The sequence below is a fragment of the Leguminivora glycinivorella genome, chromosome 11, assembly GCF_023078275.1.
Source record: "Leguminivora glycinivorella isolate SPB_JAAS2020 chromosome 11, LegGlyc_1.1, whole genome shotgun sequence".
Classification (NCBI taxonomy): domain Eukaryota; kingdom Metazoa; phylum Arthropoda; class Insecta; order Lepidoptera; family Tortricidae; genus Leguminivora; species Leguminivora glycinivorella.
Window position 1 is genome coordinate 11,555,308 of NC_062981.1, and position 27,686 is coordinate 11,582,993.

The window sequence follows — 27,686 nt, forward strand, 5'->3', positions numbered from 1 at the left end:
TTTGTATTTATAAGAGTTTTTTTTTATCTAAAGACGTGATATAATATAATAAAATAGAACCGAGATATTTTATATTTATACATATAATTGTATTTCTCATCACGGAACACTAGTGTTCCGGATCTATGCGCGATCTATCGGATGGGTGCGCAGAGCTAAAGCCTACGTCGAGATGCCTTTTTGACTGATCTCTTTTTTTTTCAAATCAGATTCCTCTGTGAGAGCGTAGTGTAGATTCGGATCCTACCGACTGCGCCAGGTAAACCTATAGGGTTACGTGAATAAAAATACGGGTGATCTACTGACTCTGAAAACAAGTAAAAAAAAACCACTTAGATCGTACTGTGCGTCTTGCTACCCCATATTAATGACAACTGGGTATGAATCTTTTAAATTATGTTTATTCCTTCAATCTCTTCAAATGTAGACTTGTAAAGCGTTTTCAAATAACACTATACTTATTATTTTGAAAAACTACTATAATTGTAATGTAAAAAAATCATTATTAAGATTCTTATGATCTCGCGTAATAAAAATCGGGTTGGAATTTTTCTCAAGCATTTGTATTGCTCATAAGGAATGTAATAAGCCATCTAACTATGGGATGGCACGTTGATATGGAATAAATAGGGTAATTACCCTACATTTAATTGCTTATATGAATTGTGTGCATTTTACCTATTTTATGACCTATTACATACCTATTAGTAGGGGATCCGTACTAAGCTCGATTTTCACCGACGTGTTAACCAGATGAAAATAATATTTTATAAAATAGAATAAGTTTCTGAACATGTCTTACAATGGCAACCTCAATAAAAATGGTCAAGAATATTTTTTTTTAATTTTTGAAAAATTAATATTTTTAACTAATTTCGCCGACGTGTTTACCAAATGAAACAAACTCCAGTAGAAAGTGTACTCTATACACATTATGCAGCACCTCAGTTGCCTACCTTTTTTTGGTCCCTAAGACCTGGCAGCCGCTGTCAAACAGGTAAGTTGATGGTAGTAGTTGCACCCTTTTGTTATCCAATCCGGGCTAATCTTAAAATGAGGCCAACTTAATTACAAATAAAGTAGTATAAGGTTGCCTGAGAAAAATTGGTCATAAATCCTAGTTGCCAGGCTTTTAAGTTGAAAAATTCGGAGCGAGCAAAAGTCAAGACAGAGAGAGGTCGCTACTCAACGTGATAGATACGAACAACTAACATGGAAACCAAGCTAAAATAAGCTTGGTGAAATGTATCTTACAACACACAATCAATTTTAAGAGCTAATGACACAAAATTCTTCTTTAGAAAGGAGTCCATTTGACATAATCCAAAGTCCATACTATTGCTAAGATAGTTGATATTTACATAGATTTGCCATCCTTTTCGAACTACTTGTAAGTGCGATTGGGACGCACCGATGCGATGAAGATTATAAATCCAACTAGGGACACTTGCACCAACGAAAATAGAGGGTGAACCCGAGGATCAACCCACCATTTTATTACGGACTTCGACAGATGACAGCCCACTAACCCTGAGTTAAGTGGTTGGTGCAAGTGGGCCCAACGCCGGTGTGTTACGCCCGCAAGTTCCAGGAATTGACTATTCGTATTTCTATGTAATTCAACGTGCACTCTCTCACAATTAGTGGGTGCGTGGTATCCTTTTCTATCATCACGATGAGTAAGTACACGCAACTTCTCTTTGTCTTGGATTTTTGCTCGATCCGAATTTTTCAACTTAAAAGCCTGCATGGCAACTAGGATTTATGACCAATTTTTCTCAGGCAACCTTATTCTACTTTATTTGTTATTAAGTTGGCCTCATTTTAAGACTAGCCCGGATTGGTTAACAAAAGGGTACAACTACTACCATCAATTTACCTGTTTGACAGCGGCTGCCAGGTCTTAGGGACCAAAAAAAGGTAGGCAACTGAGGTGCTGCATAATGTGTATAGAGTACACTTTCTACTGAAGTTTGTTTCATTTGGTAAACACGTCGGCGAAATTAGTAAAAAAGATTTATTTTTCAAAGATTTTTAAAAAATAATCTTGACCATTTTCATTGCGGTCGCCATAGTGATTTGTTAGACCTGTACCCCAAAAGCATAAAATTGTTGTAGTAATTCACCGAATCGCATTTCACCTCGATCTCATATTTAATTTTCGCATTGTGTCTTAATAGTTTTTTTTTCAAGTGGCTGTAAGTTTTAGTCGCATTTCACCTCGATCGTGCATTTAAATATCGCGTTGTGACTCAATCGTTTATTATTTTAGTCGTTATTAGTTTTAGTCGCATTTCACCTCGACCGTGCATTTAACTTTCGCGTTATGACTCAATCGTTAATTACTTTAGTCGCATTTCACCTCGATCGTGTATTGTATTGGCGACGTGATTCAACGCAACAGTATGAAGATTGAGTAGATTGATGATTCTGTAGACTTGGGTGTAATTCTTAATTTCGGATACTTGGCGTTAAAGAAAGCAAAACAAATGATCTAAGACACAAAGCTGCTTTATTACTCCTTAAAAGAAACCTAATTATCTTCTTAAACTAATAAAAATCTGCTTTGTTACTACTTAAACTAAAACAGAACAGAAAACGTATTAAACGTAAATTAACGTATCAATTTAATTAGAGTCCCAAACGTCCCAATGCGTCTACGGTAACATACTACACAAAAAATTTAATTCTACAATTTAATTATACTAATGTCAAAAGCTACGCGAAAAAGTCGATCACGGCGAAATGCGTCTACGGTAACATACTATACAAAAAATGTAATACTACAATTTAATTCTACTAATGTCAAAAGCTACACGAAAAAGTGCGTCAAGTAAAAAAATCTAGTGATATCTTTTTCATTCAAGGTGAAATGCGATTCGGTGAATTACTACAACAATTTTATGCTTTTGGGGTACAGGTCTAACAAATCGCCATAGTAAGACATGTTCAGAGAATTATTTTATTTAATAAAATATTATTTTCACCTGATTAACACGTTGGTGAAGATCGACCTTAGTACGGATCTTAGACATGGATTTTGCTCCGAATTTTTCAACTTAAAAGTCTGGCAACTAGGATTTATGACCAATTTTTCTCAGGCAACCTTATACTACTTTATTTGTTATTAAGTTGGCCTCATTTTAAGACTAGCCCGGATTGGTTAACAAAAGGGTGCAACGACTACCATCAACTTACCTGTTTGACAGCGGCTGCCAGGTCTTAGGGACCAAAAAAAGGTAGGCAACTGAGGTGCTGCATAATGTGTATAGAGTACACTTTCTACTGGAGTTTGTTTCATTTGGTAAACACGTCGGCGAAATTAGTTAAAAATATTAATTTTTCAAAGATTTTTAAAAAATATTCTTGACCACTTTTATTGAGGTTGCCATAGTAAGACATGTTCAGAAACTTATTTTAGTTTTTCGTATCTATCACGTTGAGTAGCGACCTCTCTCTGTCTTGACTTTTGCTCGCTCCGAATTTTTCAACTTGAAAGCCTGGCAACTAGGATTTATGACCAATTTTTCTCAGGCAACCTTATACTACTTTATTTGTAATTAAGTTGGCCTCATTTTAAGATTAGCCCGGATTGGATAACAAAAGGGTGCAACTACTACCATCAACTTACCTGTTTGACAGCGGCTGCCAGGTCTTAGGGACCAAAAAAAGGTAGGCAACTGAGGTGCTGCATAATGTGTATAGAGTACACTTTCTACTGGAGTTTGTTTCATTTGGTAAACACGTCGGCGAAATTAGTTAAAAATATTAATTTTTCAAAGATTTTTAAAAAATATTCTTGACCACTTTTATTGAGGTTGCCATAGTAAGACATGTTCAGAAACTTATTTTATTTAATAAAATATTATTTTCATCTGGTTAACACGTCAGTGAAGATCGAGCCTAAGTACGGATCTTAGACTATATGTAGCACTTACGTACTGCTTTATGAATTTTGTGTTTTAAGTAGTACTAAATCTTTTAAAAATATTGTCAGTGAAACTATCGCTTTATTGACTGATGTTGTCTGTCAATCGATTAACGATACAAAAGTGCGGGTATATCAGGCAAAGTGGCCAGTGGCCACTCAGGTTATTTTTTTTTATAAAATTAAAAACTAAACTCAATAAAAAAATGACAAACCTTAAATCCTTGCACTGGACCTCTGCAAAGGTAGTCAAGGTCTACTTCTGAAGCCTTTATTATAAATGTCAATCCGGCTTTGGCTCCATATCCCTAAAAAATAAAAATAGAAGACATTATTATGATCCATAAATCAATCATACAGTTATAAGTCAAATAAATGCAAATAATCATACAGTTAAGCTCTTCAATTTCACAGCCACAAGCCTCAAAATGCTGTTCCAATACATATTCTTTTAGAAAATTAATTGGTTTACTCTCCAGATAGTCTCTTATCAGTATACATGTTCCGCCTCTTTTTTTGAGTCTCGAAAAGCAAGCTGCCAGTTTAAAACCACTGACATTGATGTTTAATTCGTTACCTTGTTGAACAAATGTTTCGGATAGGCATATAACGTCTAAATATTTGCCCTGGTTTACTTGTAAATCATTTAAAGTTACTTCAAATATGTCTTTTTTACTTAACAATCCGGCTATGTTTTGGTGTAGAATTAAGAAAGAGTTAAGCCTATCATTCAATATTTGGACCTTCTTGGTCAAGAAAAAACTGGTTCTCGGTTTGTGTGCCGGTAGTGACTTGGAAGGTATTTTTATTATCACTATTACAAGGTGTCATGTCATGTGGAATAATTTTAGCAGTCTTTGTCAAAGCGTAGTCAGAATATTTGTGATGTTGATTGTACTGATCTATATCTAGGATGCACTCATTTAAGTCCTTGAATATTGTTTTTAAGGCTACATTGTTTATAAGGCCAGATGATTTTCTGAACATTTGGCTGGTATAGTCTATTTTTTTATTTGAATCAAACATATAGGCGTATTCGTTTCTACAGATGTCATGATACAACATATTATTAAACTTTTCTACCCGCTGGTTGAACAGTATGCCAAATTCATGTAATTTAAAGTTCGGCAAGCAAATAATCTTATTTGTGTGTCTAATATTTTCTAATTTTGACCTTATAAAGCTAACAGCTTTATTATAGTCTATAGTAGATTCGAAATCAGCTGCACCAATGAATATTATGCAATAATCTTCCATTGTGAAGTCTTCTGTTTTTCTGTCAATATCTTTCAGTAGTTCCTGTATCCCTGCTTTAGACTTAATATAATGACAGATATTATTGGCTTCAAACGTATCCTGGGCAGTTGTTAATATCTTGTTAGTGTTGTCGCTACTAATTATGCAAAATTTCCTTCTTAATATGTCTTGGTTTATTATGTCCTCATTTATTGGAGTCTTATCTCTATTTATACATTCTTGACCCGTATTGTCTTTATCTGTTAAAATATTTTCTTCCGATTGTGAACATGCTTCTTTGTTGTCTTTCAGATCTGTTTCATTTTCCTCTGCTTTACTTTTATTATCTTCGTTGTTAGTTCTTTGACAATCTGAAGTGGAAGCGGGTTGTTTATCGAAAGTTACTGGTGGTTCATTTTGTGATACACATACTGGTGACTGGATTAAAGGAGTATCGTCATCGCTATCTATATCTTCAGTGCGTCTTTTCCTTAGTACATCGTTTTTTAAGGGGGTTAGCTTTTTCAAGGATCCTTTGTCCGTTAGTAGCATTTTGTAAATATCTCTCTTTTTTTGCTGTTCTTCAAGTTTCTTCTCTAAATCGACGATTGTAGTATTTAACCGATCTATCTCTTCGTGTGCACTCGCTAATTGGACTGATAGCGTATTTACTTGCGTTTTTAATTCATCAATTAATAAAGGGTTTTCCATTGATGAGATATTTGGTAGGCTCTGAGTACTAAGGTTTAAGTCGCTATCTGCAGTTAATTCTGCCTCTGAGTCTGAATCGGTCAGAGTGTCAGTCAAAGATTGTTGCTTTGGTGTTGTACTATTATTCAAAGTTTCATTTAAGTCTAGGCAAACTTTTTGCGGGCATTTCTTGCATTTAAACTTCTTTTTATCTTCAGCGGTCATCGAATAAAATCGCTTCGGTCCATCAATGCAGTTTGGGTGGTAATGTGATACGCAAACTGTGCAAATTAAGAAATTCCTGCTTGTAATATCTTTTGTGCATTTTGAGCAGATGTGTGCCATTCTTATTTATTGCAAAAATAGTCACGGAGGAAAAATAACGCCTTAGTCGCCGTTGATAACGTTACGATACCGTTGATAACGTTATGAGGCAAATGATTGCTGTTTCCGAACGAATGCAGCTGTCACGGATGACACTTGTGACTTGACAGTTCTATCAGAGCAGCTGATCATGTACCGTGTTTTAGCACTTGTTGTCTTAATTAATTAGTCTGTTATTTCAAAATGTGTGCATGTGTGCGTGTTTTTTCAATAGTTTTCGCATTTTATAAACTTCATAAATATGATTGGTGGCTCACCCGGATGTCGAGGTGTTATGAATTGGTGTTTTGGCTCCTACGTCTGTGTGTTCCAGTATCGTTAGCACAGTTAAGTCTTGGTTTTCTATTTTTTATCGCAATTATTATATGGGAGAGCTATAACAGTATGTTTACCAGCTCATTGACAGCTGTCAACTCCTCCAATGTCGATAAAGTTTGTACCAATATTAGTAGATATGCCTATGTTTTAATGCGCCTGTCAAAAACTGCTGATAAAAACACAGTCATGAAAGCATATCACGCATTTGTGGCATCTAACTTAAGATACGGATTACTGCTCTATGGCAATTCACCTCATATAAATCGTACCCTTATTGCCCAAAAGAAGTGTATAAGGGCAATCTGCAACACCTCGCGACGGACGTCTTGCAAAAACCTATTTGTGGATCTAAAGTTGTTAACAGTACATGCCCTGTATATATATGAAGTGTGTATCTTTGTAAAAATGCACCCTAACATGTTCAAAAAAAAAGGGGAAATAACACACTTTAACACAAGATTTCCAAACAAGCTAGTCCTACCAAAAATAAACACTAAAATGAAAAATAGCTGCTGTTACACAATGTGCATTAAAATATTTAATAAACTGCCTGAAGATATGAAAGAATTACCCCTTAATAGATTTAAAAATAAATTATACATATACCTAAGTCAGCAGAGTTACTACAGTTTAGATGACTTCTTAAATTGCAATAACGTACAGACTGATTACTGAAACTTAACTATTAACTATTTAGGTACTTATTGTTTTAAATTAATTGGTCTGAATTGTTGTACCTACTGACATCTAAAAACTGTGACATTCTTTATACCTTCTAATTTACTCAAATATTGCTCTTTTCTTATTTTAATGTTTAATCTTCTTTTATAATAGACGTATCTTTATGAATTTTAATTTTTTTTCTCATGTTGAACCTAAGTTGCTAAACAATATTTGACATACCAAATAATGTAAATTGTTATGTAATTTAATTATGGTGGGCCTAGCTTACTGTCTTCTTTTTCTCCCCTTGTTTGACATATAATTATCGTTAAGAATTGAATAATAAAATTATTGTTATAAGTAACTTAAGATAAATTAGCTAGTAAGGAATTAATTTGCATGACTTTTTGAAGTCTAAATGTACGCTCATATAACCATTGTAACATCTTATTGTACTACATTTATAGCAAATAAATATATTATATTATATTATTATATATTATATTATTATAATCTGTAGGTAGGGACAAATTCTGAACAGGTTTATGTTCAACTTTTTGATCGACATTTTTGAGTATATCTGGAGGGTCTCAAACTGTCTCTAGAGTTACAAAAAATCTTAAATGCCTATTTTTGAAACAGCATCAGCAACGATGACATGATACCAAAAAAATTTGATCAAGTGTCAAAGATACTTACAGAGCCTCTGTGAGGGTATGTGACTATCGGTGTATCCTCAGGGTATCCATTTTCCAAACTCCAAGTCGTTGTATGATTTGGGTTTCCCTCTTGTAGGTATTCGTAGTCGTGATGTAAACTTGAAAATAAACACGTAGAGTAAACAGCTCATATATATATATACAGTATGTAAACTAACGAAAACCATTTACTGTAACCCGTAAATGTCCAGGTGATACTGAGAAACTTTTACTATGGGACCAACACCCAAAACGCGAAATAAAAATTTACTCTCCCATAGGAAATACTTACTATAAAATAAAACTACCTATGAAACTGTCAGAAGATATTTTCGTGATTTCGGGGTTGATCCCATAGTAAAAGTTTCTCAGTATCACCTGGACATTTACGGGTTACAGTAAATGGTTTTCGTTAGTTTACATACTGTATATATATATATATATATACATATTATTAGGGAAAATTAATTTAGTCGTCATCAGTAGGTAGGTAATTACTAATTATACAGATTGTTTTTCTTTACTCTCATTTCGCGAGGTGACCCTGAGCCTAAACAACTTTAAAGGATCAACTTTGAAAACGCATTTTTTGCTGATCATGCCAGATGCTTTCTACAGGCAAAAAAGCGACTTTAGGCTTGGGACACTATAGATTTCTCAGTACGAGGACTATTTTTATTAATTTAAGCAAACAGCAAAGTAAGTATAAGGTTTGAAAAAGCTCCGTAATGTCTTACTTACTTTTCCAATCGTAACATTTCCTCGGCTCCTAGTGTGTTAAATGTGTAACATATTCCTTCCTCTGTCAGAATTGGCGAGAACAGGTCTGAACAATAATCTCTGTTTATATTTTCCCATTTGCATCCAAAGAAAGATTCGGTAATGTTGGGGCATACCTAGACAAAAAGTTGACTCATAAATCTCATAATCAAGTAGGAAAAAAGGACATTCAAGTTGGAAATTACATGAATGAAAGTACTGACACAAACAGCTAGGTACATATATTCAGGGGCGTAGTTTAAGAGCGTTATAACATTTCGGCGTCGGGCGAAATTAGGTATTTTACCCGCCGCGCGAGCCCAATATGCCGACCCTTTCTAGCACGTCTTATAACTCGCTCGCACTACAATAATGGACAAAACAATCTTGATCCTTCCTATGGAATTTTGATAACAACCACAATCTACCATCTCGATATAAACTTTTGATTTCTAATAAACATTATTTTGTACGAAAAGATAGAATATAGCGCAAAATAATATTAATTACGTTAAAATTTATTTAATTTGCCGTGTGGTGACGGGTTAAGAATTTCACCACCCCCTTTCTTCCCGTGGGTGTCGTAGAAGGCGACTGTGGGATATGGGTTAAATTGTGGCGTAGGCGAGAGGCTGGCAACCTGTCACTGCAATGTCACAGTTTCGTTTTCTTTCAACCCCTTATTTGCCAAGACTGGCACTGAAACCTGAGTAGTTTCATGTGCTCTGCCTACCCCTTCATGGGACACAGTGATTGTATGTATTGTATGTATGTATGTAATTTATTTAAAAATTTAAAGTAATAATTATAAACTGTGATCATATTTAAGTAGATCCCATCCCAAATGTTTGCTTTTGTTATATGATAAGTATTAGAGTAAAGTATATATTAATATGATGATAAAATAAGTCAAATATAATTCTAATTACTTCAAGGTGTTACTCAAGGTCTGATGATGGAGAGAGATTGTGGTCACCAAAAATCAACTCGCATATTTGAATAACATAAAAAACTAAGTGGTTCAGTTACATGGGTTTATTGGTACCGGTGACCACCATCTGGCTCCAACATCAGACCCTCAGTACCACCTCTTGTCAAAGGTCTTATTAAGAAGAAGTAAGAACCCAATGAGCCTGATTACTAAATGGTTTAGTTACATGGATCACTGGTACTGGTGACCACCATCTGGCTCCATCATCAGACCCTGAGTACCACCTCTTGTCAAAGGTCTTATTGAGACGATCCCAATGAGCCTAAAGACGATGTGGTTTAGTCATATGGTTCATTGGTACTGGTAACCACCATCTGTCTCCATCATCAGATCCCGAGTACCACCTCTTGTCAAAGGTCTTATTGAGACGATCCCATTGAGCCTAAATACGAAGTGGTTTAGTCATATGGTTCATTGGTACTGGTGACCACCATCTGGCTCCATCATCAGACCCTGAGTACCACCTCTTGTCAAAGGTCTTGTTGAGACGAACCCAACGAGCCTAAACACGAAGTCGTTTACTTACATGGTTCACTGGTACTGGTGACCACCTTCTGGCTCCATCATCAGATCCCGAGTACCACCTCTTGTCAAAGGTCTTATTGAGACGATCCCATTGAGCCTAAATACGAAGTGGTTTAGTCATATGGTTCATTGGTACTGGTGACCACCATCTGGCTCCATCATCAGACCCTGAGTACCACCTCTTGTCAAAGGTCTTGTTGAGACGAACCCAACGAGCCTAAACACGAAGTCGTTTACTTACATGGTTCACTGATACTGGTGACCACCTTCTGGCTCCATCATCAGATCCCGAGTACCATCTTGATGTGTCTTATCATCTTGATCGTATTGTAATTTTCGCATATTTATCATCATAACGTTGTAATACTTTAACATTCAAACATAACAAAATATTACAAAAGCAAATATTTACGGATCTAGGATCAAATTCGTTGGTCGCTGTTTACACACACACAATGCGAGGATAGCCCGTGTATAAACAAGGCGTCCGACCCACACAACGATAAATATTCTCGACGTTTGCGATGAAAACTCGGAGAGCGAAGCGACATACGTCTCACCTCCTCGAGCTCCGGCGCGGCACTGAAATCGCAGGCGTCCGTCGCCGGTAAAATAACGACAGGAAGGCTAGTTTTCAAAAAATTGGCAAAAAATCATGATAAAATATTATAACGACAAATGGATAACAGCAATTTAAGCACATTGTGCAGATTATTTATATACTAAAATAACTTCGATAACATGTAGATTTTCGGAGAAATGATCACTTGTTTCGATGTATTTTCAAGACAAAATTGAGTTCGTTTTACTTTCAATTTCTCAATTTCAAAGGATTAAATGATAAATATTGTTTAATGGGCCTAAAGTAAAAGATATTAGGAATTTAAATTTACCGCATTTATGAGAGTGAGCTTATCAAATTGTACATAATAAGAGCTCCGAAATCTGTGCTTCGCGCGGTTTTTCCTAAACAAGCATCAGAAAAAAAATCATTACTAATTGAAAAAGCTTTTTCTTCCATATGTTTTTTAATGAACCGACAGTTAATTAGATTTTCTAACTGAAACAAGTACTTTTACTGTCTTTTAGTATGAGTAAAGTGTACAATTTTGCCGATAAATATTGTACATTTTACAATATATCGCCTTTTTTTGTCATAGCGCTCTTAAGGATTTGGCGCCCCGAGCCTGTTAGCTTTTGCTGCCCCATTAAGTGATTATAAAAACTGTGAAAATAAAAGCTTTACCTCACGGGCCATGTCCGGTTGGCCATTGGGTATCGAACAACACCTGCACGGGTAGCATGGTCGCGCGATAGACGATAAAATATCAGGCCGTCCCTATCGCACTATTAGTAAGTGCGATAGGGACGGCCAGATGTTTTATCATTTTTTCTACTCCCGTACTGTTATTCGTGAGTTACAAGGTCGTACATAGAACTTTAAAACCCTACATAAAAGATGTCAGGACAAGTCTATCTAGTCTATACCCTGAAAACATTTTGTAGCAGTAGCACGATATAGCTGTTAAAGTTCTATAAAACATTGCTACCAACTTAACAAACCACTCACTTCATCGTAGAAAATTAAAATATTGTATGAAATCGAATTCAAATGTATGAGAACTCGATTCGACGCGGCTCGATTCGTCTTAGCGGCCAGTATTCAGAGAACCATACCATAGACAGTTTTATTTTCATGTTTGCACTCAAACTGCATATTCAAAATGGTAGGTGGTGTGGTCCACTAGATAGCTAAGATGACTGAAAGTAGGTATTTGTTGAATTTATAATTTTCTTTCAAAGTAAGTGCTGGATCGTAGAAAAAGTATTGTATGCAACGGTGTTTAACTGAGTCAAAAAATGCTCGTGGCGTCTTTATTAACAATTTTCGGCTTCGCCTCAAATTGTTACCCACGCCACTCACCTTTTTTGACCTCTTTTAACCACCAGTTGCATAAAATACTATATCGCGCGACCATAATTGCCTGCCTGGGCATATTTCAGAAATTATACAAAGTAGTAATTACTTACCTCTTTAAGTTTAGCTACTGCGTCCGCACCACTGCCGTATTTTCTTCCAGTAGTGGGAGATAAATGTGAATCGCAAACCATGGAGACATATTCAAAGACGTGTTTTCTAAAAAAATAACGTAAAATCGAAAACTGCATATATGTTTTTATAAATATTTTAATTTGAATATTGGTAGGTAGTAGGTACTTACTCTTCTTCAGTGAGTTCTGTGTAATTTCCCGCAGTATCATTTCCTGTATTGTTGAGGTATAGATGATATATTTCTGTAAAATTATATTTTGACTGCTGGGCTTTTGTTTCGAAGCACACCGTCACAGCCGGAAAGGGTATCTATTTATAAGAGAGATATTTAGAGTAAGTATTAATTTCAGTAATAGGTCATATGTGTCTTTTCTTTTCTTTCCTCCAGTCTAACTAAAGGGAGGAGTTAGAAATAATGGATCGAGTAAGGTTTTGTTCAATAGGCTAGTTTCCTACTAGTCAAATCAGCTTCTTTTTAAGAACTGTCAAAACGATTTGCTAATATGGAATTACTATGAAATACTGAGGAGTGACGTCACGGTCAATTCATTTACTTTATATCTTTCTCTTTGACTTATTAAATATAAATTATGTTTAAACATAACTACTGTCCATACATATTTTTCTTCTAATTACATGGTGCTTTATTTGCACTGCATAAAACATTTTATTTTAATTATAGAAACAGGAAACTAGCTTAACTAGCCTATTATGTTATTTGCATCTTAGGTCTATTAAATATTTTCTGAAAAACATTAGTCAAAACTGAAAATAATACAGAAAGGAGGTGCCAATATCACGTTTATTACTCTGGATTTTCGTTAATCGGTTCTAGGGTATAAAATGTTACGATCTGGCAATAATTCTACTTATAGAAAATTGTTCTAAGTACTAAAGATTTACGTATACCTATATTACCTATGTAGGTCTCCTTTGAAAGGTTTACCTTCCAAACAGGCATCGGGTTCTCCGCGAAGCTCACGATGACCGGGCTCTCGTTCCACTTGATGTAGACCTTCTGTATCAGCCCCGCGCAGAGCACCACACAGCACGTGAACATGAATATCCAGAACACCCTACAATGGTAATAGTTAGACAATTTTTAGGGAGTTATTTAAGTCTGTCTCATTCTGCCCTCCTTAATGACTGTTGGAAATTAGTGGATCTTAAGGTCACTTTAAATAGGTTTACACCTAATAGGTAACAGGCTGCAAAATGTGGGTAATTAAAACAAAAATCTGGCTTTTGTGTGGGTGGAGGGTTGGACGACTTGAACATGGTAATTTCGTGTCAAAACAATCTATTAGGTACTCAATTTTTTTCCTGCTCTGATTTGTAAACTTTATCTCTTTGAACATTGAACGCAGAATATGTTCATAGAGTCGGTGCTGGAAAAGAAGAGTCGTGAAATGTATGAGTAATCCATTCAACGACTGTTCCTGTTTCGCACAGACTAGTCACTTACTTCTCCACAAATGTTCTCTCTTTCTCACCAATGTATTTGAGGCCATGTAAATTTGAGTTAGATGTGTAATCTATTAGGTAGTCTTTTATTATGTTATTTCTTCCTCTTTTTGGTTTCTTCTTCGGAGATTCAAGTTTTTTATTGTTTTCTAAATCGGGAGGCAGACCTTCTCCAACGCTTTCAGTTCTGAAACAAATTGCATAAATTTATATTAAATTTTTTTTTTTCATATTTATACAGCTGAAAAAAGACCATCACAGGAAAATCTTCTTTTGATTACCGTGGATATACGAGTAGTAGGATGACATTGTGTCGAATTCACGATTTTTTAACAACGTGGTTAATTAGATAACTAGGTATGGTTTGATGAGACCGTAAAAACATATTTATTTAAAAAAGCGAGAGCATCCTATTTTTTGATTGGTGTTTGAAAATCTTGTGATCCATATTAATTAGTGTAATGGTCGCCCCATTTAATCTCATACTTAAGAAATCTCCCAACATTTCGGTAATTTATGCCACTTAATATCAAAAACATACCTCGTGTGTCTCTTCATGTTGTCCAAATGCAACTACCCGATGGCTGTGGCGCGATGGGCGTAGTTGGTGGAATTTCATCATTACTGGTCCCGAAGGAATCGCGAACAATTAGAAAATTGAAACGTTTTCATGGAATTATTCAACATGCCATTTAGTGTTTGTTGCGAAAATGTTTGTCTCACCCAACTACTCATATTTGGTCGCCATATTTTTACTGCACTTTCATACGAAACAGAAGATAGGAACAAAAAATTTTTTTTTTAAGAATATCGCAAAGTCTACATTTCACAGCGCCCGCGCCACTAGTTTTTATGGATTTGCAATAAATGCAATTTTAGGACCCGTATTTTTTTTTCGGCCGTCTGGACAGCAGAGACTTAAGGCCCATTTAGACGGTACGAGAACTCGCATACGAGTTTTATTACATTGCGGTATTTGAAGGCTGTGCAAAATTATATGTACCCTCAACAGCCCGTAATGTATCTAAAATCGCATGCGAGTTCGCACGCCGTCTAAATCAGGCCTTACTTTGTTAGCAATGATGGTTAACGTTTTTCAAACTAGGCGAAGTTTGCGTTGCGCAAGTGCGGAATTAATATGTCTAATTATATCTAGTCTACATTATGTCACAAAATTATTAATTTATTATGTTCAATATGACTCTTGAACTGACACACAGACACAAACACGTGTCTGTACGATTCATAAATGCCTAGTCATTTTTTAGTTTAACGTTTCAAGTTACTCGTATTCCTTAATTACTTATTCGCCCCCGATAATATACCTACCACATTTTTTTGAGATCCCTTGAGAATGTCGCGTGGCGTCAGTCGGTATTTAGTAACTACCTATTATTTCTATCATATCTATCAATTAACGAATTAGTTGGAACTATGTTAACATTTTGCATAACTTGCTAATAGTTGTGTAGGTAATAAATAAATAATATTTTTTTAAGACAAATTTGATCTAGTGTAGTTAATATTATTTTTAGGCCCACTTGTACCAACCACTTAACTCAGGTTATAAAATGGAGGGTTAAAACAGGTTATACAGATGGTCGTATTACATAGTAGGTAGGTATCTCCATTTTCTACCAGTGTAAGGTATACAATAGTTAGGTACACATCTTATCATGCAGGACAAAATATAAACTTAAATTAATTATGAATACTTGTGAAATATTCGTTAAGACTATAGAAACACATATCTGTTAGCCAAGCATACATTTTCTTCTTGAAAGCCTCCAGTGGTAACTTCTTTAAATCATAAGGAAGATGATTAAAAACTTTGACACCCATTGCCGTGACACTATTTTTTGTACGTTGCTGATTTATGTTTTGGGCAAATTTTATCCAATCCATACTTGGCTTGCAGCCTCAGCCTGGGTTGTTTGAGTTCAAAAAGGTGACTATTGGCTTTAACAAATATGGAAACTTCGCTAATATACAGGCACGGCAAAGTTAACAATTTTAGATTTTAAAAAAGTGGCCTACACGAATCTCTTCGCTTCTGACGCCTGACGCCTAAACATCCCTGTTGGATGAGTTTCCCCATATCACAAGTCCATATCGAAGATTCGACATGACGTAAGAGTGATAAGCTAGAAGTGCCGTTTTCTCTGATAAATATTTACTTGGTATTTAAAGAAACTGAAATTAGGTATGTAGAATAATTAGAACACCTAAAATAATAATGAAATAATTATAAAAAAATATGTGACATTATTTTATGTTAAGTACACAATAAAGCTAGGAACACACTACGCGGACGTCCGTCGTAAATCGACCGCGACCGCGACCTATCAGTGTGCACGGAACAAAACATCCAGCGAGCCAGATTTCGATCGGACGTCCATGCGCTCAAGGCCACGTCCGCGTCCGTCGACCGATAGTTTGCACGGTTATGTGTATTTCCATTGTCCAGATTCCCGTCCGCGGTCGATTCACGACGGACGTCCGCGTAGTGTGTTCCTAGCTTTATATACCCCGATTTATCATCCCAGAAGAAAAAAACCGGCCAAGAGCGTGTCGGGCCACGCTCAGTGTAGGGTTCCGTAGTTTTCCGTATTTTTCTCAAAAACTACTGAACCTATCAAGTTCAAAACAATTTTCCTAGAAAGTATTTATAAAGTTCTACTTTTGTGATGTTTTTCATATTTTTTAAACATATGGTTCAAAAGTTAGAGGGGGGGGGACGTACTTTTTTTTCCTTTAGGAGCGATTATTTCCGAAAATATTATTATTATCAAAAAACAATCTTAGCAAACCCTTATTCAATACCTATCCAACAATATATCACACGTTGGGGTTGGAATGAAAAAAAATATCAGCCCCCAGTTTACATGTAGGGGGGGTACCCTAATAAAACATTTTTTTCCATTTTTTATTTTTGCACTTTGTTGGCGTGATTGATATACATATTGGTACCAAATTTCAGCTTTCTAGTGCTAACGGTTACTGAGATTATCCGCGGACGGACGGACGGACGGACGGACGGACAGACAGACATGGCGAAACTATAAGGGTTCCTAGTTGACTACGGAACCCTAAAAAGTATAGAAGGTCCAATTTATGAAGAGCGATAGTGACCCCTAAAAAATATTAAAAAATGTAAGAAAAATGTTGGGGGTATTTTTACATTGGTTGCATATTGTCAGATTTCACATAAAGCGATGACCGCATAAAAATATAGCTAAATAAGGTATCATAGTATAGGTACATTGTTTCCATACAAAATTCGTAATAAACATAATATAAATAATAATAAATAAATAATATGTATGCCTAAAGCCTATATTTTCACTGTCAATTTCAGCTAGATCTTTTGCGTAACGTAGTGTAAATAAAAATTCCAAATAATTATAATTACTAATATTTTTTGAGTTGGAAGAAAGGTAAAAGATCAGGATTCAGGGTCTATGCGCACCAGGACTTTATTTCTTTGACAGGGTTAATAGTACGAGTTCTTAACCAGATCTATAGTCCCGTCTGGCAGAAAGCATGAAACTTGGCATGTATATATTAGCTTATAGGGTTATAAGAAAAAATAGAAGTAGAAACACGCCGAGGTGTCAATGTTTCCCCTCTTACCCCCCACTTTTGTATCCCTGTTTTCAGTTTTTTTATATTTCCATGAAAACCGTAAAAGCTACAATAATAACGTCTAAGAAAAGTATATTCTCTATAAAATTCTCTACAATACTGTCTTTGGAAGTATATAGCTAGAACTTATAATTTTCAAACTATGCTCATTTTCCCTTTGCCATATTTGTGTTTGGTGACCAGTAGGATAAGTAAGGCCAGCGACTTTGCACTTTTGCCTGTGGCGATGCTGTTTGGCAAAATTGTTCATTGGGTCAAACTGATCCGATTTAGCCCAATAGTCATGAAATCGCACGTGACTACTCCCCACAAAGAGAAGGGGAAGGGGCCGGTTCCCTCGATGAAATCTATGCAATACTTCTTCTGACTCTTAGCGACTAGGGCAAATCGTATATCATTTCCGTGTAATGTAGGGACGTGTTAATCATTTCTGAAAAAATCGTGGCACCTTTTCATACAAAAATAACGATTTTATAACATAATAATGTTTTTTTGTGTATTTAATTGTAACAGTTATGGCATTTACAATTAAATCGTGGCAATTACCTCATCAATAAATAAAAAAAATTGGACAGGTTAGCCCAAAACCTAGTTCTTATGATGGGATCCTGGAGAAGTCAGGGGATCTCCTCAAATCTTAAAGGCATAAATATAGTGATTTTTGTGTTTTTATAAGAACAGCATGCATTTAAGTTCAGAACAGTGACATTTGGTGCAGTGGAACTGCTGTTGATCATCAGAACGTTACTCCTCAAAACTGAACGGCTGACTTATACGGACTTGGGTATTTTTATAAGAACATCATGTATTTACGTTCAGAATAATGACATTTGGTGCCGTGGAACTGCTGATGATCATCAGAACGTAACACCTCAAATCTGAACGGCAGACTTATAATAACTTTGGTATTTTTATAAGAACATCATGTATTTACGTGCAGAACAACGACATTTGGTGCAGTGGAACTCCTGATGATGATCAAAATGAAACTCCTGAAATCTGAACGACACACTTATAGTGACTTTGGTGTTTTTATAAGAACAACATGCATTTACGTTCAGAACAGTGACATTTGGTGCAGTGGAACTGCTGATGATCATCAGAACGGAACTCCTCCAATCTGAACGGCACACTTATAATGACTTTGATATTTTTATAATAATATCATGCATTTACGTTCAGAACAGCAACATTTGGTGCAGAGGAACTGCTGATGGTGAGCTGAGAGAGAGTTCCTCAATCCTCAAATCAGAACGGCATACTTTTAGTGACTTTGGTATTTTTAAAAGAAAAGCATGCATTTGATACGTTCAGAAATCTCCTAACAAGAGCTCTCATCATCGATAGCAGTTCTACTGCAATGTTACTGTTCTGAACTTAAATGCATGATGTTCTTATAAAAATACCAAAGTCATTATAAGTCTGCCGTTCAGATTTGAGGAGGTACGTTCCCGTGATCATCAGCAGTTCCACTGCACCAAATGTCACTATTCTGAACGTAAATGCATGTTGTTCTTATAAAAACACCAAAATCACTATAAGTGTGTCGTTCAGATTTCAGGAGTTTCATTTTGATCATCATCAGGAGTTCCACTGCACCAAATGTCGTTGTTCTGCACGTAACTACATGATGTTCTTATAAAAATACCAAAGTCATTATAAGTCTGCCGTTCAGATTTGAGGAGTTACGTTCTGATGATCATCAGCAGTTCCACGGCACCAAATGTCATTGTTCTGAACGTAAATACATGATGTTCTTATAAAAATACCCAAGTCTGTATAAGTCTGCCGTTCAGTTTTGAGGAGTAACGTTCTGATGATCAACAGCAGTTCCACTGCACCAAATGTCACTGTTCTGAACTTAAATGCATGCTGTTCTTATAAAAACACAAAAATCACTATATTTATGCCTTTAAGATTTGAAGAGATCCCTTGACTTCTCCAGGATCCCATCATCAGAACTGGATTTTGGGCTAATCTGTCCTAAATTTTTTATTTATTGATGAGATAATTGCCACGATTTACATTGTAAATGCCATAACTGTTACAATTAAATACACAAAAAACATTATTTTGTTATAAAATCGTTATTTTTGTATGAAAAGGTGCCACGATTTTTTTCAGAAATGATTAACACGTCCCTACATTACACGGAAATGATATACGATTTGCCCTAGTCGCTAAGAGTCAGAAGAAGTATTGCATAGATTTCATCGAGGGAACCGGCCCCTTCCCCTTCTCTTTGTGGGAAGTAGTCACGTGCGATTTCATGACTATTGGGCGAAATCGGATCAGTTTGACCCAATGAACAATTTTACCAAGCAGCATCGCCACAGGCAAAAGTGCAAAGTCGCTGGCCTTACTTATCCTACTGGTCACCAAACACAAATATGGCAAAGGGAAAATGAGCATAGTTTGAAAATTATAAGTTCTAGCTATATACTTCCAAAGACAGTATTGTAGAGAATTTTATAGAGAATATACTTCTTTTAGACGTTATTATTGTAGATTTTACGGTTTTCATGGAAATATAGAAAAACTGAAAACAGGGATACAAAAGTGAGGGGAAAGAGGGGAAACATCGGCGTGTTTTTACTTCTATTTTTTTTATAACCCTATAAGCTATATACATGCCAAGTTTCAAGCTTTCTGCCAGACGGGACTATACATTCATACTAACTATCCGTTAACGCCCCGCACTATAACTAAGACTGAAATATTGAAATTCCTGTAAAAAGGTTTTCTTTTTAATAATTTTATATTTTCAGAAAGAATTCGTTTTAGCCATACACTCCATATTTTATACATAGGTATTAGGTACTCCCTCAACCAAAAAGTAGGTAGATTTATTCATAAAAAATTCAAGAGATACTCCAAGTTAAATTTTCATCCCGCCGTATGACGTAGTTGCTAAAATCTAGGGCTCGAGTGGCGCGAACCGTCCCCCGCGGCGGAGGGCCGCGAGCACAGACTACACAGCCGGCCCGGCGCAGTCCTCGCACGGCCTCCCAAGAGAGCGTAGCCTCACGACACGACACACACGCGATGGCGGCAACCGACGAACTCAGCGGCATCCTCTCGCGGAGACAAGAAATCAACGAAAAACTAGAAGAAGGCCTCGAAATCAAACCCAAGTACAGATTCGTCAATGTCTACACGGAATTCCACGAGTTCTCCAGGAAAGAAATAAAACAATACGAGTTGACCTTCAACAAGTAAGTGTTTTGTTGTCCTGCCCGGCTCGATTTGCATTTTTCTTAGTTCACTTGCAGTTTTACTTTTTATAAATCTTGAAGGTACTAAGGAATTATAATTGGCTACAGACCTCCCCAAAAGGGAGGGATAAAAATTCTATGTATGCCGTTTTGAACTTTTTTATTTATTTACATACCCACAACGTAAAAAAAAATCCTTTGATCCGTATAATCCGTATAAATATGTAAGTAATCCATACTAATATCATAAATGGGAAAGTGTGTGTCTGTTTGTTTGTCCGTCTTTCACGGCAAAGCGGAGCGACGAATTGACGTGATTTTTTAAGTGGAGATAACTGAAGGGATGGAGAGTGACATAGGCTACTTTTCATCTCTTTCTAACGCGAGCGAAGCTGCGGGCAAAAGCTAGTAATAAGTAGGTAGGTACCAATTTTTTTTGCTACTTCACAATCCCAAGTTATTTGTTTATATTTGTGTACATGTACAGTGTATACCAGTTCTCGATAAAGTATTTATTTTCTTAGTTTGCTGAGACACTAAGCAAGCAGTATCTTTAGCTTGTTTACCACGATGCTGTTGCATGCTTATGAACGATAAGGAGGTAACGAGGAAGATACGATCGTAGGTTAAAGGTAGGGAGGCCTGTGAAAGATTCATAAACCCACACTAGCTTAATAATATAATAGAAAACTCGCCATTAAAATGTAATTAATTTATTTGGCCTGGCATGCCCAATTTATTTTAGAGAAATTCAAAATGGTAATTCTATGTAGGTAGATTTGTATTTATGTAAAATACTACGTATTTATCTCAATGAAATAAAGATAAGACAAGCCTTACGTACCTATCATCGACTTGACACAAAATTATCTTCGGTATACTTACGAATAAAAACCTAAATATTTACAAATAGCTGTTTTCACAGATATTTAGATTGTATTTTTATTTTCTAAACAAAGATTTATATTTTATTTGTATAAGTAAAATAATTTATCTTAGTGAAGTAAAATAATTTAATCTTCTTTAAAATTCAGGAAATAGGTGAACGCGTAGGGTAACTATTTAGGACATATAGGTACTCGTGTTGAGCGCTTTAGAAGTTTACCAGTTTTACCACTGAACCAATAATTAGAATCACGAAAAATAGGTAGGTACTAAATAATTATAGGTAATAAATAAGAAAATCAATATCCATATCTCGCTATTTCATATAATTTCAAATAAAACGATAAATAAATAGATCGCCTTTCTTTCGAAATCAAAATGTTTAAACGCTAGCTTTTACAGCTGGCTCCCTTCAGCCAGATTAAACAGATAAACCCTACTCAACCTGTAGGCCTAGCACATGATTGCTGCGAGAGTATGTCGCCGCGAGATAGATGACACGTCTTCTTCTAACTGTATTAATGACATAAGGATGGGTAGTCTATCTCACGGCGACATACTCACGCGTCAATCATGTGCTAGCCCTGCTGTACATTGTAGTCAATAGATAATTTTATTTTAATACCAGCGTAAATTCTAAACGTAGCTCATCGTGGGAGACAAAAGTGAATGAATAGATGCTCATTTACGTCGCATGTTTTTTTTACGAATCGAGTCGAGAATAAATTGACTGTTTTTCATTAGCCAACTTATTAAGTTATTACCATCGAGGATTCTCACGGTTGCTGCAAACTTCACTGCGAATCCTTTCACGGATTTGGCATCTACAGCGCTTCGCATTCGCTTGCATGTTGTTGGCATTTTAGTTTATCTTTTACATCACAGTTACCTATAACCTCACATAAAATAGGTAGGAAAATTGGATTGTTTCTCGATTATTATGTCTCTGTCATCAGCTCATCAAGTCATCTCGATCCGAATTAAAAATATAGCTTTACATCAGGCGGACCGTATACTTGTTTGCCACCGACGTAGTATAAAAAAAAAATATATATATAGGTAATCCTTTGGATAAGTGTAGAGGTAAATATCCAAGTAAGCATTTGATTTACTCAAATCAAATCAAATTGTTTATTTGCATTGTAATTGTTCATTTGACGACCGGTCTGGCCTAGCGTGTAGTGCCCTGCCTGCTAAGCTGCGGTCCCGGGTTCGAATCCCGGTAAGGGCATTTATTTGTGTGATGAGCACAGATATTTGTTCCTGAGTCATGGTTGTTTTCTACGTATATTATATATATATCGTTGTCTGAGTACCCACAACACAAGCCTTCTTGAGCTTACCGTGGGACTCGGTCAATCTGTGTAAGAAAGAACGTCCTTATAATATTTAGTTATTTATTTTATTTAAGTAGGTATACAGTCAAATAGACAGTATCAAACAAATTGAAAGTACAGTGTATTCAGCCAGCTGGAGGGCATGCAAAATCTTATTATATTTTATACTAGTTTTTAACAGCGTCAATCAGTACCTGGATGACCGAGCTTCGCTCAGAGTTCTATTTTATTAATCGTGATTTTAGATAATATAGAAAACCGGCCAAGTGCGAGTCGGACTCGCGCACCGAGGGTTCCGTACAAACCTGCATTTGATATGAATTTCAACTTGATAGCTCTACGCGTTCATGAGGAAAAAAGTAATAAGTTTATATTTATTAAAAAATATATATTTTGTAATGTAACTAAAAATTTAAGGTTTTCGGAATTTTTCCTTTATGTGTGCTATAAAACGTTGCTTCATGCCAAATTTCAAGATTCTAGGTCGACTGGAAGTACCCTTTAGGTTTTGATTCCCTTGCGAGTACTTGCGAGTTTCAAAATATGCAGCTTAAATTGCTGTTTCTTTTGATTGCGTTGACATAGAAGTTTGATTTTGTTACAGCTTAAAGGTATTATAGACCTGAGTATTTGGTATGAATTTCAATTTAATACCTCTACGCGTTTATGAGGAAATGGGTAGTAAGGTTAAAATTATTAAAAAAAAATATTATGTGATGTAACTAAAAATTTATGGTTTTCGTAATTTTTCCTTTATCTATGCTATAAGACGTTGCTTCGTACCAAATTTCAAGATTCTGAGTTCACGGGAAGCACCCTGTAGGTTTTGATTCCCTTGCAAGTGTCGAAAATTTGCGGCATAAACGGCTGTATCTTTTGATTGCGTTGGCTTAGAAGTTTGATTTTTTCACAGCTTCAAGGGACAGTAAACCTGAGTAATTGATATAAATTTCAGCTTCATACCTCCACGCGTTCCTGAGAAAAAGGGTCTTGACAGACGGACGGACGGACGGACAGACGGACAACAAAGTGATCCTATAAGGGTTCCGTTTTTTCCTTTTGAGGTACGGAACCCTAAAAACGCATGAAAACTCGAAAATTTGCGTTTCCCGGGATCGATGTTTAAGCCCCGAAAACTCCCACAAAACAAATTTCAGCGAAATCGTTAGAGCTGTGCTGTTTCCGAGATCGCCGGTATACATAAATAAATATAAAAGAATTGCTCGTTTAGGTATTAGATAGATGAGATTATATTATAAATAACCGATCAATCTAAATTTGTCACAACATAGATTTGGGATTTGTTTATTCATCAATATTTCAGAACCGTTCACCACCTCTTTCTTCCTAGCGGAAAATACAAACGGACAAGTTTATTGTTTCCTAAGACGGAGCACTAAAACACTGTTATGCCTACTTCCTGACGTCATCAACTCGGCGTATTTATCACCTCCTTAATGACTTTTACAACAACTCGGAAATTAGTCATTCAACTTAATCATAACAAATGTCCTATAGACGTTATGTTTGCGGTAACAGTGCGCGTGCGCAGAACGAGACTCAACAATGATTCACTGCTATCGGTCAACTTGTACAGTCTTCAGCAATAATATGTTACACAACGACGAAGACCGCAAAAATATCTAATACTTAGGAGGAGTATTAAACAATCAAGTTTTATTACGTACTAAATGTAATAAATAATGTTACTTACATGTTTTGGTACAAGGATATACCGATGAACTGGACTGTAACTATGTAGGTACCTACGGTGAGTTAACGATTTTAATAAAACATTTTATATGTTTTATTAAAATTTTATAAACAGTTTTAAAGGCCACGTTTTATTTCATAAATGGGCTCTACAACTCAATGTTATTACTTATAAGTACTTATTAATATCTTATGTATTTATCCTGATTAATCCTAAGTTATTTCATTATTTAAAAACTGTCCGGTTTTTTCACTTATAGGTATTGTGCGTGACGTAGCGGAAATTAAAATTTTCGTACAATTTTTTTGGAACATATTTTTTGCAGCAAGATATCAAGTTATAGTGTTTCTGATTTTGAGAAAACCCAAAATGATCACGATCTGTGAAAATCACGTTTACAATTTTTTTTAACATTTCTAAGTTCCAACATAGGACACAAATAGGAGTAAAGGCCACGTAATAAATTGCCCAAAGTCTAGACACAATGCCGCCGCACTGTTGACCTTACTTTCGCACTTCGTTTATAGCTACAATCATTCAATCATCCATACGCTGTCGGCGTTAAATTGATCGAAACGCTCCATTTGTTTGTGGGTAAATTATCAATTCCGCTCAATGTGTGAACTGCAACAAAACCGGCATTTGAACTTTACAGAAAGATTTATTTTGTTATCACTCTCAGAAAAAAATATCGAAACCTTATTAATCTTGTATCATTACATTCAGAATCGGCAGTACTTTTTATCTCACCATTTAAAGAAATCCCCAAAATGTCCATTCCACGACGTCATAAATAGTTTTGTATAGACTTTTACACTTCTATTCATATTCTCAACAATTTCCATACAACTTTTTGGCTCACATTTTTACCATTGGGATTGAATCAAACAGTGATTTTGAACTTAACAAATTAACATAAAATAAAAAACCAGGACGTGTGTCAATCGGGTATTCGGCCTCTATTTTAGAAACAGCCTCTCTGCACCAATAATCAATAATATTGAGTACGAGCGGGATACTCTGCAAGTTAAATAAATGAATTATTCTATTCTAAGTGGTGTCAAAATAGGAACAATTTGTAAAGTCGAAAACTTTGAATAAGTACCACTACTGATACAGGGCGGAAGCGACCCCATATTCGACATCTCCATCGACTGCGACTCGGTAACTCAGCGCGTATTTTAACTTATATCACTTTATTTTGTAATATCCTCCGTCCGATTACAATAATATTGCCATTAATGTGTCATTTTAATAGTGAAAATATAAGTCATATTTACAAGTATCGATTAAGCGACAGGTACGTAGAATTCGTCGATACAATGCCCTAAGCTACGTAACTAACGGCTTGTTATACGATAAGATTAGCTACCTCGTATCGTACGTACATCGGGTAAACAAGAAATCTCATTCATGAAATCGCGTCATTGATAAGCAATGAATACATGATATGTACTATACTATCGTTTCTCAGGATTTAAGACATTGTTTTGAATTTGGTTTATTTCAGATATGATATGATCTATTTATTTTGCTACTGTCCGTAGATAGATGCAACAGTACAAACAAACCCAGTCTACAACTCTGCATTTGACCAGAACTACGCGACGTATGTTTTGCGATTGCCGAAGCTACCCCAACGCTTCATGTCACATTTCATTAATTTCATCTTTCTAGTTAGATTGGTACGTTATGTAGTAGCCGATACCCCTTATTTTTACATTATGGACTTTCACGTTTTGTGACTTCCTGTATAATGTTTTTAGTTTTCTTTTAATCCACATGGTTGTATATCATCAATATCAAATACTCTGTTAAAAATTCAATATTTTGCGCATAACCTCTAACTAACATAAAATTAACATTGATTACCGCCAAAGCCAGGACTTTACGCCACACTGATCCATTATTTCCTGTTAAAACAATTGAATTTATTCCCGACTTCCTCAAAATTGAGTAACATTGCGGTCAATGTTACTGTGGCCGGAATCGAAAGACAATTTAATAGCTAATTAAATCTAGCCGCCATTCACAGTTTCCAAGTTTGTAAAAACCCAAGGTTCTTAAATAGGAAACAATAAGCATGTTGGTTGGGAAAGCGCTCCGTTTCGCAGGCATTCGCAGACGCATTGTGTCAGTGTTGCAAAATGCAGCGGCAATACTGCACCGGATTGTTATTCCCAGCGAGACTGAGTAGTTGCTAACTTGCCTAGACTGAGTTGTATCTATTCTAGATACTAACTTGATATTTATATTTAACATTACGTTTACGTAATTTATGTTACATTATTCTATGCCTTAAGCCCCTAAAGGGTCCTGATGCTTTTACTACAATGAATGTTTGATTCGAAATTCCAACAGAAATTGTTTTTCTTTGCAGATGAACTATAAGACCATATTTAGGTACTTATGTAAAAATGTAATCGTGGATCACATTTGTAACGATTTCTAGTATTTTTCTTGAGAAGCGATGGAAACATCAGAGAACAACGGAGACACGCCACGCGTTAACACTTTTCAGGGGCGCCGGACGATTTCCAAATGGCTACTGAGCACATGCGAATTGAACTTTTAAAAGATCCACTGAGTATGGTCGTAGATGAGTATTTAATAAAATAAATATTGAAAACCTTATCGTAAATGCAGCATTCTCCACCATACCAAAAAATTATGTCCAAAATATGTTATATTACGTCACGCTTACTTGTATGCGCGTGACGCAGCGGAAACTACAATTTCCATTCAAATTATTGACAGTGATTCTGCACTCAAAGAACCTAAAATTGTCCGTGACAGTTAGGACCTTTATCATAATAAAAAGGCCAGCTTCCGCGTGGTAGTAACGGATTTTGATAGCAATTACATTGGTTTATTATAGTTTTACTAGTTTACACTCAGTCAGCAATAGGATTATGTAGCCACGTAACGTAACACTAGGAACCCGCGGAATCCAATATGCGTCAAGTATGCATACTATATAAATTCCATTATTTATACAATTCCATTCAACTGTGCTTTATAGCTCAAGTCTTTCTGTATAAAGGTTAACGGGTATAAACGACCCCACCCCACCCAATATTGACTTCGCTACTTTCATTCTAGGTATCGAATGTAGTTGTCTGATCGAAGTTTCGGTTTTGGACACTAACAATAAGCCACTTTCAGAGCATGGGCAATGTAA

The 27,686-nt window shown here is 35.8% G+C and overlaps 2 protein-coding genes across 4 annotated transcripts in view; one reads left to right on the forward strand and one right to left on the reverse strand.

Annotated features, from left to right (window-relative positions):
* Window positions 1-25,665, reverse strand: part of LOC125230915 (pickpocket protein 28-like) — a 29,044-nt gene extending 3,379 nt beyond the window's left edge. Inside the window, exons 1-8 of one of the 3 annotated variants that reach the window (XM_048136194.1) lie at window positions 25,611-25,665; window positions 13,739-13,896; window positions 13,192-13,321; window positions 12,415-12,554; window positions 12,224-12,329; window positions 8,659-8,813; window positions 7,919-8,036; window positions 4,144-4,236 (exon numbers count right to left, since the gene is read on the reverse strand). In XM_048136194.1, coding sequence (XP_047992151.1) covers window positions 4,144-4,236; window positions 7,919-8,036; window positions 8,659-8,813; window positions 12,224-12,329; window positions 12,415-12,554; window positions 13,192-13,305 — 726 coding nt within the window. In that variant the 5' untranslated portion in view covers window positions 13,306-13,321; window positions 13,739-13,896; window positions 25,611-25,665. Of the gene's footprint in view, window positions 1-4,143; window positions 4,237-7,918; window positions 8,037-8,658; window positions 8,814-12,223; window positions 12,330-12,414; window positions 12,555-13,191; window positions 13,322-13,710; window positions 13,897-14,250; window positions 14,609-25,610 lie in introns of those variants that run through there. The other 2 variants (XM_048136193.1, XM_048136192.1) reach the window with 2 other exon arrangements.
* LOC125230916 (EF-hand domain-containing protein D2 homolog) overlaps window positions 20,326-27,686 on the forward strand; it is a 44,759-nt gene continuing 37,398 nt past the window's right edge. Inside the window, exon 1 of the mRNA XM_048136196.1 lies at window positions 20,326-20,569. Within this exon, the coding sequence (XP_047992153.1) occupies window positions 20,400-20,569 (170 nt within the window). The 5' untranslated portion in view covers window positions 20,326-20,399. The remainder of the gene's footprint in view (window positions 20,570-27,686) is intronic.